Source organism: Vulpes vulpes, unplaced genomic scaffold (genome assembly GCF_048418805.1).
Source record: "Vulpes vulpes isolate BD-2025 unplaced genomic scaffold, VulVul3 Bu000000626, whole genome shotgun sequence".
In the NCBI taxonomy this organism is placed as follows: Eukaryota; Metazoa; Chordata; class Mammalia; order Carnivora; family Canidae; genus Vulpes; species Vulpes vulpes.
In genome coordinates, this window is record NW_027325669.1 from 137,307 (window position 1) to 151,393 (window position 14,087).

The following is a 14,087-nucleotide window of genomic DNA, read 5'->3' on the forward strand; positions in this document are numbered from 1 at the left end:
CTTGACAAACTAAGTGATTTATAAGTCATATAGTAGTATTTCTCAAATTTCAACACATAAACCCATGGAACACCATCTTAAAAAAAACAATTTTCTTATCAGAACACCACTCTATGCTGCTTCTCCCATTTATAATGTGCATGAACATATTAAAAGCTTTAAGATATAAAGCAGTAAATAAGCCTATTAGACTTTGTTTAAACCACAGATTCAAAAATGTGCATGGCCACAGCTAAATTCCTATGGCTATTCAAGAGAAGACAAATCCCTCAAACACAATTGGGGAGAACCATGGCATTGCACTGAGTTTGTGGGCTCACACTATTCAGATTTATAAGAATATCTCCAAATTTTATCAATTAGCTATGCGTTGCGTTGCTTCCTTCTCATTAGAAAAGATATACTCTCAAACATTTCAAACTGTAACATCAAGCTTCTTACCAATCTGTCAGCTCCTCTGGGGATATTTGATCTCTCTCTCTCTCTCTCTCTCTTTTTTCTCCCGCATTTCTTCTCTACTATTCTCTGTTTCACCCAAAATTAAAACAACACAAAACCTACACACAACCATCTAAAGGAAATATTCTTTTCTGAAATTATTATTTTGGGGGCACTTGTTAATTTTGCTTTGTCTCAGCCTTTCTTGACTTTATAACTTGAACAATGTTTTGTCTCTTTTTATATTTCATGGTAAGCATCTTAAGTCTTTCATAGAATTTTAAACCTTCACAACCTTACTTTCTACTCCCTAAACATCATTCTTTTTAATCCTAGGTTTTCCCCTTCACACACTTCTGCAGCGTCTTTTACAATGTATGCCAAAATATAATGAATACAATTCATTATGTTGGTTTGCCGACCTGTTTGGAAAAATATATACAAATTCAAAGGAAATATATCAATTACATTAGTATGGTTACCAAGGGGAACAAAATAGAAGGAGGAATGAATAGGAAACACACACACACACACACACACACACACACACACAAGGACCTGACACAGACCCATCAACAGAAAATTAGAATGAACTCAACTAGCTTACACAGATAAGGAGCACTTAGCTTCTGTGAGAATCTAAGAAGAAATCTGCTCTAAAAGGTATCCTTTAATTTCTACGTTTCAATTCAACTGCACAGGCACATTTCAAATTAAGAATTGATACTGATCACACTTTTTTTCATATAAGTTAGTTAAAAAGATAAAAGTGGGAAAAGCAGAAGTCCTAAGAGGATAGGATATCAGAAAAATTGTTCTGCCTTTTTAACAATTATCATGTAACAGAAAATTGTATCATGTAACAGGCCAGTAACAGAAGCATTTTTAGAGTTTTCTAAGACTTCTATAGCATTATCCTATATAACCCTAGAATCTTTTTTTTTTTCAGAATGAGTATCATTTTTTTTCTTCCAAGGGAAATATTCTGTATTAAATCTTTAAACTTAAGCCAGATTGCATCTTTAACCTTTCCTAAAGATAATAGGAGATGACCTAGCTCCTCACTTATACTGTCAGTCTCATAGTTCTATGGCCCTCTTAGTAATAGATTATAAAAACTGGTAATTAACCAAGAAAATAGGCAATTAAAAGTATAATAGGTATCCAGAAATTTAAGTCAATTTAAAAAATGTCATATGGGGACAAATAATTCATATTCTCTTTACAAAATAGTTATTAAAACATAAGGCACAGTGGATAATATAGAATCGAGTGGTAATTCTATGGCATTGACCACAGACACTACAGCATAGCAACCACAGAATTCTGATAATTGGCAAAACACTGAGGTAATTTTGTACCTATACATATACCTTTATCCAATGAATGTGATAAAATAATAGAACATAAAGACTGAAGGTAAAGAAAAGTGAGTCTTAGGTATTATTTCAATGTTTTCTTTGCATTTCAAACTATAATAGTCAGGACATCACAGAGGGCCATCTAACCAAGCAAACTTCTTAGACTATGTCCTACTAAAATAAATAAAAGCATAGAGAATCCCCCTCCTTTTTTGGTAAAAGTTAACTCTATTCCTAAATCCACGTGACCCTATAGAAAGCTCAGATCCTAACTGCATCCTTAATTGCACAGATACTTGCACCATATGTTTTGTATGGAAAAGTATTGTACAAAGTAAATTAATTCAGTCAAACTGGTAATGTCTATCTTGAAAATGAGAATTCTCACTAAATTTTTGAAGCACTGTCAGAAAGAGAAAAAAAAGCTGTTTATTTTAAATTTGTTTCAGAACCCTATTGAGACCTAAAAACAAAATCCATAGATAAATTTTGACTCAAAAAAGAAAAAAATGCTTAAAACTAAAATAAGTTATCTCATTAGAATGCCAGGTGAAATAAAAAGGAAAATGTTCAAGGTGTGTTCAAACAATCACCTGGCAGAGGTGTTGAGGTGGCAGCATTCATTATTAGATATAAAAGCAAATAACAGCTAAAATCAACACAAATAATGTTCTTTAATTTTGTGAATTCAAAGATGCAGAGACTCCTGTCTCTACAAGAAGGAAGAAGAAGAGGAAGAAGAAGAAGAAGAAGAAGAAGAAGAAGAAGAAGAAGAAGAAGAAGAAGAAGAAGGAGGAGGAGGAGGAGGAGGAGGAGGAGGAGGAGAAGGAGGAGAAGGAGGAGAAGAAGAAGGAGGAGGAGGAGGAGAAAGAGAAGGAGAAGGAGAAGAAGAAGAAGAAAGAAGAAGAAGAAGAAGAAGAAGAAAGAAAGAAAGAAAGAAAAGAAGAAGAAGAAGAAGAAAGAAAAGAAGAAGAAGAAGAAGAAGAAGAAGAAGAAGAAAGAAGAAGAAGGAGGAGGAGGAGGAGAAGGAGAAGGAGAAAGAGAAGAGGAGGGGGAGAAGGAGGAGGAAGAAAAATCCACCCACTCATAAAGATCAGCCTTCTTTCACTTATTACATTAAAAGAAAACATTGTTCAATTCATCTTCAAGGATGGAATCTGTGACACAGACTTGGAAAATCATTATCTTGAAAAACAATCATTCTGTCTTTGAGGAGGGATTATGCGGAAGTGCTCTTTTTTTGAGCTTTTATGGCTTTGGGGAGAAAATAGAGGAAGGGACAATTTTGAAGCTGTTAAGCATTTTTGCATTGACCTGAAGTTTTGAGGGTTTTTTTTTTGAGGTTCTTTATTATTATCATTTTTAGGAAACTACAATGAATAATGAAAAATTCTGAGTCATCTAAATCTGGCTCCACCTAATTTGTATTAAAACAGAAAGAGAGTAGGGGCAGCGCCGGTGGCGCAGTGGTTTAGCGCGGCCTACAGCCCAGGGTGTGATCCTGGAGACCCAGGATCCAGTCCCGCATCGGGCTCCTTGCATGGAGTCTGCTTCTCCCTCTGCCTGTGTCTCTGCCTCTGTGTGTGTGTGTGTGTGTGTGTGTGTGTGTGTGTCTCACGAATAAATAAAATCTTTAAAAAAAAAAAGAGAGAAATGGCCAAGTAGGTACCTTCTCTACCTCCAAAGTAGCTCCCACTCCATCACATTTAGTGAGCAGCCTCAGTTGGTTGAGCACACTCCACACAACTAGATGATGCAATTCATCTACTGCTGAATCCAGCAGTTAGCAGTGGCCAGGACCAGCACCCCTTCAAAGCAGCTCCCACTTGGGAGATCCTGCAGGTGGACTGGTTCCACCTCCAAATGGCTCTCACCCCAAGGTGTGGGGAGCAGAAGACAAACCCACCCAAAAGTATGCCCATAGCAGTCTCATTCCTGGAAACCTTCTACATAAGACCACTAATTTTAAGCCTAAGAGATATAGTTGAACCACCCAATATATAGAAAAGACAGAGAGTCAGGCAAAAATGAAGAGAGAGAGAAACATGTTCCAAATTAAAGAAAAAGAAGAAATAAGATAAAACAAAACAAAACAAAAAACCAAAAACTAAAAAACGCAGTAAGCAATCTATCTGATAAAAAGTTCAAAGTAATAAAGATACTCACAGAACATAGAAGAAGAATGGATAAATATGATGAGAACTTTAACAGAGAGATTGATAATATGTTTTTAGATATAAGAGCTGAAGAATAGAATTGCTGAATTAAAAAAATTGTCTAGAAGAAATCATCAGCAGATTAGATGATGTAGAAAAACAGATCAGCATTCTGGAAAACAGGGTAAGTGAAATCATCCAGTCTGAACAGCAAAAATAAAAAAAAAAATTAAAACATGAGGATAGTTTAAGGGATCTCTGTAACAACATTAAGTGCATTATAGAGGTCTTAGGAGAAGAAAAGAGAAAGTGGCAGAAAACTTATATGAAAAAAATAATAGCTAAACTTCCCTAATGTGAGGAAGGAAATACACTATTAGGTTCAGGAATCTAAGAGAGATCCCAACAAAATGAGCCCAAAGAGGTCTACACTAAGACATACTATTATTAAAATGTCAATGGTTTAAAATAGAGAATCTTAAAAGCAGGAACACAAAAGCAGCTAGTTACATACAAAGGACCTCTCATAAGACTATCAGCTAATTTTACAGCAGAAAATTTACATGCTAGAAGACAGTGGCCCAATATATTCAAAGTGATGAAAGAAAAATATTACAACCTAAAATACTCTACTGGAAAGATTTTATGTCAGAATTGAAGGAGAGATGAAGAGTTTCTCAGACAAAATTAAAGAAATTGGTCACAACCAGGTTGGCCTTATAAAAAATGTCAAAGAGAGGGGATGCCTGGGTTGCTCAGTGGTTTAGCATCTACCTTCAGCCCAGTGCATGATCCTGGAGTCCCAGGATCAAGTCCCACATCAGGCTCCCTGCATGGAGTCTACCTCTCCCTCTGCCTGTCTCCGCCTTTCTCTCTCTGTGTCTCTCATGAATAAATAAATAAAATATTTTTAAAAAGTCAAAGAGATTACTTCAAATAGAAAAGAAATGGCCATAATTAGAAGTAAGAGAATTATAAAAGAAAAAAAATCTCTTAGTAAAAGTAAAGGTAGTAGATTAAGCACTTATAAAGCTAATATGAAGGATAAATGGCAAAAGGAATAAAATCAATCATATCAACAATTAAAAAATATACAAAATTTAAAAATATAAAGTATGATCTCAAAAGTATAAAACATGGTTTATTAGTAAAGTTTTAGTGCTCTTATAGGATATATGAACTTAGGTGACCATAAACTAAAAGAATGATCTAGTTCAATATATAAGAACTCCACTGTAACCAGAAGTGAAGAAACTATATAATTGCATAAAAAATAAAGAGAAAGTAATCCAAACATGACACTACATAAAGCCATCAATCATAATGGAAGAGAACAAGAGAAGAAGAAAAAATCAGAAAAGAACTACAAAAAACAGCCTGAAAAATTTTAACAAAATGGCACTATAAATAGCTATCAGTAATTACTTTAAATATAAATGTACTAAATGCTCCAATCAAAATAAATAGAATGGGTAGCATTGGTGGTATTTTGAGCATAGCTGCCATCAAAAGACATAGCTGAATGAATTACAAAAGAAAAGTTTCCTGTCTATGTTGTCTACAAGACAGTCACTTCAGACCTATAGATATACAGACTGAAAATAAAGGGATAGAAAGAGATATTCCATGCAAATAGAAACAAAAAGTAATCTGAGGTAGTAATACTTATATCAAACAAAATAAACTTTAAAACAGACCATACATAACTAGAGACAAGGGCATGACATAATAATAAAGAGATCAATACAATAAGAGAATATACTAATTGCAAATATCTATGCACCCAACATCAGAGTACCTAAAAAGATAGAGCAAATACTAACAGACATTAAAGGAGAAACTAACAGTAATACAATCATAGTAGGAGACTTTATACCCCAGATACATCAATGAATAGATCATCTAGACAGAAAATAAATAAGGAAACATTGCCCTTAAATTACACATTATTTTAGATTAGATGGACTTAATAGATATATATAGAACATTCCATCTAAAAACTGGTCTATATATTGTTTTCAAGTGCATGGGAAACACTCTCTAGGATAGATCATTAGGCCACAAAACAAGTTTCAATAAGTGTAAGAAGAAGTATTTTTCCCTACCACAACAAGATGAAACTAGGAATCAGTTACAAGAAGTAAACTGGAAAAAAAAAATCACAAAAATGTAGAGATTAAACAACATATGCTACTAAACAACAAGAGAGTCAATGAAAAAAAAATCAAAGGGGAAATAATACATGGGGACAAATGAAAATAGACACAAAATATTCTAAAATCTATGGAATCCAGCAAAAGAAGTTCTAAGAAGGAAGTTTAGTGATATAATCCTACTTATAAAAAAAGAAAAATCTCAAATAAACAATCTAACCTCACACTATAGGAACCAGAAAAGAAAGAACAAACATAGCCCGAAGTTAGTAAAAGGAAGGGAATAATCAAAAGTAAAAAAAAAATAATAATAATAGGAAGATAAATAATAAATAAATAAATAAATAAATAAATAAATAATAGGAAGAAAAAGAACAGAGTAAAAATAAATGAAATAAAGACCAAAACATAGAAAATATCAATAAAAATAAAATAAAGTTCTTTAAAAGGATAAACAAAATTGATAAATTTTATCCAAATTCATCAAGAAAAAACAAGAGGATACAAATACATAAAATCTGAAATCAAAGAGTAAGTTACAACTGACAACATAGAAATACAAAAGATTCTAAGAGACTACTAGGAACTATTGTATGCAAACAAATTGCACAACCTAGAAGAAAATGATAAATTCCTATAAATATACAATCTTCCAAGACTGAATCAGAAAAAATAAAAATGTGAACAGTACGGTTACTAGCAATGACATTGAGTCAGTAGTCACAAAACTCCCAAAAAAACAATTTTACTTAAGCATACGAAGAATAAATAATATCCATTCTTCTCAAATTATTCCAAAAAGCTAAAGAAAAGGGATGCTTCCAAATTTATTCTACAAGGCCAAAATTACCCTGACACAAAAACCAGTCAAAGGCACTGCAAAAAAAAAAAAAAAATATATATATATATATATACACACACACACACATATATATTTATATATATACACATATATTTATATATTTATATATATGCACATATATATTTATATATACATATATATATAGGCAAATATCCTTCATAAACATACATGCAAAGATTCTCAACAAAATATTCAACTCAATTAAAAATTAGAAGAGGAATTGAATAGGCATTTTTCTGAAGAACATACAGAAGGCCAACACATCCGTGGAAAGATGCTCAATATCACTAAACATCAGGGAGCTACAAATCAAAACCACAATGACACAGTAGCTTATACCTGACAGAATGACTAGTATCAAAACAAAACAAAACAACCAAGAAATAACAAGTGTTGGCAAGGATGTGGAGAAATGGGAATGGTCAAGTGTTGATGGTAAGAATATAAACTCGTACAGTCACTATGGAAAACAGTACAGAGGTTCCTCAGAAAATTAAAAATAGTAATACCATATAATTCAGTAATGTCACTTCTGGGTATTTATCCAAAAAACAAAAACTCTAATTGGAAAAGATAAACACACCCATACATTCATTGAAGCATTATTTACAATAGCCAAGATATACAAGCAACCTAAGTGCCCATCAATAGATAAATGGGTAAAGAACATAAAAAATATATATATATCGCAATATTAATTCAGCCGTAAAAAACAATGAACTCTTGCCTTTTGTGAAAACATGGATGGACTTAGAGGGTATTATGCTACATGAAATAAGTCAGAGAAAGTTATGTACTGTATAATCTCATTTATATGTGGAATCAAAAACATAAAACAAACTGACAAAACAAAAACAGACTTATAGACACAGGAGAAAACTGGTAGTTGCCAAAGGTAAGGGAGTTGGGGGGATGGGCAAAACAGATGAAGGGGATTAGGAGGTACAAACTTCCAGCTAAAAAAAAAAAAATAAGTCACAGGGATTAAAAGCAAGCATAAGGAATACCGTCAATAATGTAATAATTTTACATGGTGACAGATGGTAGCTAGACTAATTGATCATTTTGTTATGTCTATAAATATTGAATTGCAATGTTGTACACCTGAAATTACTGTAATATTTTATGTCAACTACAATTGAAAAATACAAAAGACACAAATGAAAACAGTTTTTTGTCAAGATTTGGTTGTATTTATAGTCAAAGATTAACACATTTTCTCTATCCGAGGTCTTTAGGTAATACAGAACAATTTCTGTGGAACTCCATGAGCTTTTATTAAATAAAAAGATCCTTATTGGTTAGAATGGACTCTACAGAATTCCATTTTTTTAAAGACAGAATGAAACAAAAGCTACTAGAGATTACATAACCTTGAAATCCTTGTTGTATTATATATTCCTATTGTTTCTATAACCCAACTAGCCAGATGCATATTTATTAAGAGCCAGATGAGTGGGACAGAGGGACTTTACAAAACTTGGTAATGTTCACCTAACCAGTTAATACCAAAAGTAAGGCTTAAATTCAAAATGCCATTAAAAGTATAATTTTAATGGGTTAACTAAACTTCCAATTTTGTATTCTATCATTTATTTGGAAACTTAATTTTTAAATGTTTGTACCTAAATATAATAATATCAGTTTCAAATCTGAATAATAAGCAAACATTCGATTCTACTTAAAGTTGCACAATTTTAGATGCACCTGCACAATGGGAATGTTAAAATTTGAAAGTGAAGGGGATACTGAGAGCAAATATAAAATCCTTACAAAATATGCACCATGAAGAGGTGTTGCATTATGTCTAAACCTTCAAAATATTTATTCAGCAGTTTTAGACAAAAAAAAAAAAAACTGTGATAAATGTCCTTGCATGATGGTGGGGTAGCATGTTGACCTTCCCCTGTTGAAACAGCTTTCATGACTTTACTTCCAAGGGATTAGCTTGTTTTGTCATAATAGAGAGAAATTACAAGCAGTATATTTAAAAAGAACACACAAATTCTAGGTAGTTTTTAGAGTACAGTTTTAAATGGGACAATGTGTCACTTAGATTTAGATGCTTTCCTTCTCCATCAGTTTCACTAACTTTTTTTTTAATGTGTATCAAAATGAGTGATGTGAACTGAAAAGCTATGGATTCGATTTTGAAAAGGGGCAAATCTACTTGTTTTATTAAGTAAATCAGTAGTACCTTAGATTTTACTAGGCCTATTTTCATATTCAGTAATAAAATATTCACCTGTGCAAAGGATATGTAACATTAAAGAAATAGGAAGAAACAGGAAAAATAAATTTATTACTAGCTGCAAGGCATGCAGAGGTGGCCATACTTATACATCTAGCCACATCCATTTTTCTAACTAAAAATGCTCCCAAGTATAGCATGATGGTTGAAAGCACTGGCTCTTGATTGAATAATACCACAGAGCCTTCTCTGCCATGTATGTGACTTAGGTGTTATTGAACAGCTACTAAGCTTCTCTGTGACTTATTTTCTTCATCAGTTAAGTGGGAATAATTATAATAATGCCTACCACATAGGAATACTATGAAAATAAAATGAAATATGAAAAGCTCAGCACAGTATCTAGAGCACTGTTAGCATTCACTGACCTGTTAGCTAGTACGGTGGTTAATAGGTTGATATAACTCTCAGAAGCCTTAAAAAGTGAAAATGAACGATAGTGTATTTTAATTAATAAACAGTCTCTAGGTCAAATTTTGTAAAAGCATTAGAGGATTTTAAAAATGCATCGCTTATTTTATTAGCAAAAATATACATTATCATATTGTTCACTGTAGCCAGCCAGAAAGTATCCCGGTTTAGACAAGGATGCAAAATGGAAAGTTGAAATCTTAACTAGGTATATAGTTTTTGAAATGTCAAAAGAAATCTTTTAAGTTAAATTAGAGATCTGATGACTGAACCACTTAAATTACCATACATTAGAATATACTGTGGAGGTGAAAACAAAGTAGGTATATAGAAAAGTAACTGAAGTGAATAAAGCAGTGCTATAAGGCACTGTGGAAGCATTTTTTTCGTACCAGGATCCAGTAGAAAATAGTACCACATCCAGGACAATAATTTTCCTGACTGATTTTTTACAAGTATTATCCAGTAGTTTCATTTAGAGTTTCTTTGCTATATCCTGGGCATATACTTTTGTACTGGATCCTCATAATAACCCTGAAAATTAGGTAGATAATCTGTATATTGGAAAACTATAATTTATGAAGATTAAATGTTTTACTAAAGGTTACATGGCCTCTATTTTTATTATTTTTAACTGATGATGGCTAATTTTCATCCAATAGCTATTATTTTATTTTGTTAAGAAATTATTTAATTTGGGATCCCTGGGTGGCGCAGCGGTTTGGCGCCTGCCTTTGGCCCAGGGCGCGATCCTGGAGACCCGGGATCGAATCCCACGTCGGGCTCCCGGCGCATGGAGCCTGCTTCTCCCTCTGCCTGTGTCTCTGCCTCTCTCTCTCTCTCTCTCTCTGTGTGACTATCATAAATAAATAAAAAAAAAAAATTTAAAAAAAAAAAAAAAAAAAAAAAAAAAGAAATTATTTAATTTATTTAACAAAAAAAAAGTATCAATTTCTCCCACTCACACCACCTTTTGCAACCATCAATCTGTTCTCTGTATCTATGAGATTGTTTACTTGTTTTCTATGATTCTACATATAAGGGAGGTCATAAGGTATTTGTCTTTTTCTGAGTTATTTTACTTAGAATGCCCTCAAGGTCCATCCACACTGTCTCAAATGGCAAAATAGCATTCTTTTTTTTATGGTTGAATAATATTGCATTGAATAAATATATCATATTTTCTTTATTCATTTAGCTATTGATGGACACTTGTGTTGCTTCTACATCTTGCCTGTTGTATATAATGCTGCAATTAACATAGGAGTGGATATATCTTTTTAAATTTATATTTCTGTTTTCTTGGTTTAAATACTCAGAAGTGGAATGGCTGCATTATATGGTATTTTTGTTTTTTATTTTTTGAGGAACCTCCATTCTGTTTTCCATAGTGACTGTACCGATTTATATTTTCACCATCAGAGTACAAAAGTGTTCCCTTTTCTTTCATCCTTGCCAACACTTATTTCTTGTCCTTTTGATAATAGCCATTTTAACTGGTACGAGGTGATATCTCCTTGTGGTTTTGATTTGCATTTCACCAATGAATAACGTTGAGCATCTTTTCATGTGTCTGTTGGCCATCTGTATATCCTTTTTGGGAAAATGTCTATTCCATCCATCTGCCTTTTAGAATCATATTGATTTGTTCTATTGAGTTGTATGAGTTCTTTATATATTTTGGTTATTACCTCACATGGCTTTGAATTGGAAAAGATAGACCAAGAATTTGATCACAGTTATTGCCTTTAACACAAACTGTATTCATCAGGTCATAGTTAATTATTATTCCTATGTGCCTTAAGCACTCAACTGTCCTATAATCAGTACTACCTAAAGTTGTCACTCCACAATAAGATGAGTGACCTGTACTAGAATGTAAATCAATGCATTTCTTCACTCATCAAGAAACTCTCTCACTATCTCTCTATGTCTCTCTCTCACACACACACAAATGTCCATATCTATATACACACATATATACACACATACAAACATATATGTATATATACAATTAGTTTCCCAGGGATAATTATATCTATAATATATATAAATTTATATCGTATACAGGTATATATCTATATGTATAAATATATTTATAGGGATATATTCAATTGAATTAAACAGTATGCTTGATGGTGTAGATAAGGCATTAACAAACTATGCCCTGCTAGTTGATTGCCTTTATCCGTAAATCAAGTTTTACTGAAATACCATCATACCCATTCATTTACATATTCCCTATGTCTGCTTTTAGTGTTGCAGTTGTGATAGAAACAATATGGCCCATAAAGCTTCAAATATTTACTATGTGGTACTTCAGGAAATTCAGTGAAGGAACAAAGAGACACAGGATCATTTTGCCCTTTAGGCACGCGCTGGGCTGGGGATACAAGGGTCAAGATTTCTCCAGTTTGTGTTACCACCCATATATTAATTGCCTGAGCTCTGAGCTTTCCCAGTTGCTAAGAATTGCTGTTCTCATAGAATAAATGTACTATTCTACAGACCCCAAATACCTGCCATAAAGGTTCTACAGAGGCAGCATTAAACTGTTCCATTAACATTTTATTTGGAACCCAGAGAAAAGAGAATACATATGACCCTCACAGAATTCCCATTTTTTTTACTTCAAAGCTTTTAGGTTGTTTTGAGGACCCAAGCATAGACAGAGGATTATTTTCTTCTTTTCCAATGTTCTTTTATCCCAGGGAAGCAAATCAATTTGATTTCACATTTAAAAATATATAACTAACAAGGCTTATGCAAATCACTCTGACAATTCCAGTTCAATTAATAATTAAGAAAAACTTGGTTATTATCTCTCCAGAATAAAGTTTGTAAGAGTTAGACAGTCTCAATGGGAACAAAGGAGTAATTTTTTCAAAATATCATCCACTTTTCTTTTTCAGTTTATATTCAATTGGATTGGTTCAAACATTTACAAATTGAGAAATCTCTTGATACACATATTTCAGGGAAGTACAAAGCATATTTTTTTCAAATGTATTATTGTTTAAATCTAGAAGAAAGAAAATCTGTTAACTTACATGTCTCTGAGATCCATCATATTCACACCTTTCAATTTTTCCTAGGCTGCCATCTGAGAAATACAGCTTCTCTGCACGGTGGTCAATGGTGAGACCATTTGGAGTGAGTATGTCTGTACTGACCACCACTTGAGCATTTTTCCCAGTCAGGGTAGATCTCATGATACTTGGATGCTGTTCATTCCAGTTGGTCCAAAACATTAAACTAATTGAAATGAAAATTGTGATAATAAATTAAAATTTTAATAAACAATAGAAACAGTAGAAATGTGGTGAGGTTAAGCTGTTTAAAAGGAAGCAAAATTGTTTGTCTCATATTCTAAAACCCTTAAGTAAGTCTAGCTATTAAGTGGAGATGCATATATCATATATACATGTATATTTTTCTGAGGTTCTTAAATAAAACCTGAAAACTATTTCTGAAAAATAATTATCTTGTACATTCCCTCAAATAATTAAGTTGAGTCAGTTTGATATATAATGACAATTTATTTTAATTATGGGAAAACAGTTATCTTAAATTTTCTGTGAATTGCAAATATATTCTAACTTATTAATGTCATGTTTTAGCAGATTGATTATAATTGTTTAGACATCGTTCTTAACCTAACTGTATTTCTTTTCTAATTGGTAAATATAAAAAATATCCTTCTCCTTACTGGTTTGCTTTTTAAATTCTGCATTCTCTTTTATATATGTTTTAGAGAAATAGAATTAATAAACTTTATATTTCTTTAATTTCTTTTTTTCTCTTCTCTGTCAGTGTAATTTTTTAAAAATGACAATGTTGCTTTTGGAATTCCAGATATTACTCTCACCTCCCTAAAAGTATTATCTATTACTTACAGAGTTTATAGAATGTTTTAAATCAGTGTTCTATCAACCTAATTTGAGGAAGCCATTACAAGTCACTTGAAGACTAGAGAGTCTGTTGAGTTTCAGTTTCTAGTCCCTATATTTATGGAAGCAGCTCTTCTTTCTCTTCTTCTTCTTCTTCTTTTTTTTTTTTCTTCTTTCTCTTCTTTTACCTATAGGACTGTCCCTAAGAGTTTATTTGAAGACTAGTTATTGCTCAGAATGGCAAAAAAGGGAAGGAAGGAAGGAAGGAAGGAAGGAAGGAAGGAAGGAAGGAAGGAAGGAAGGAAAGAAGGAAGGAAGGAAGGAAGGAAGGAAGGAAGGAAGGAAGGAAGGAAGGAAGGAGGGAAGGAAGGAAGGAAGGAAGGAAGGAAGGAAGGAAGGAAGGAAGGAAAGAGGAAGGGACAGAGAGGCTATCAGGAAAGCTGTTTTACTTATTTGAAAAAAATATGCTAAATATATTTTGACAAAGAAAAAGTATTTGAAATAATATTTCATATGCACAGCAAGATTGCATATATCATTCCTATGTATGATCATTTAAAGGTCA

At 32.6% G+C, this 14,087-nt stretch overlaps 1 protein-coding gene across 1 annotated transcript in view; it reads right to left on the reverse strand.

Annotated features, from left to right (window-relative positions):
• Positions 1 to 14,087, reverse strand: part of LOC112912724 (low-density lipoprotein receptor-related protein 1B-like) — a 1,003,376-nt gene that overhangs the window by 133,972 nt on the left and 855,317 nt on the right. The window contains exon 41 of the mRNA XM_072745081.1: positions 12,683 to 12,887. Within this exon, the coding sequence (XP_072601182.1) occupies positions 12,683 to 12,887 (205 nt within the window). The remainder of the gene's footprint in view (positions 1 to 12,682; positions 12,888 to 14,087) is intronic.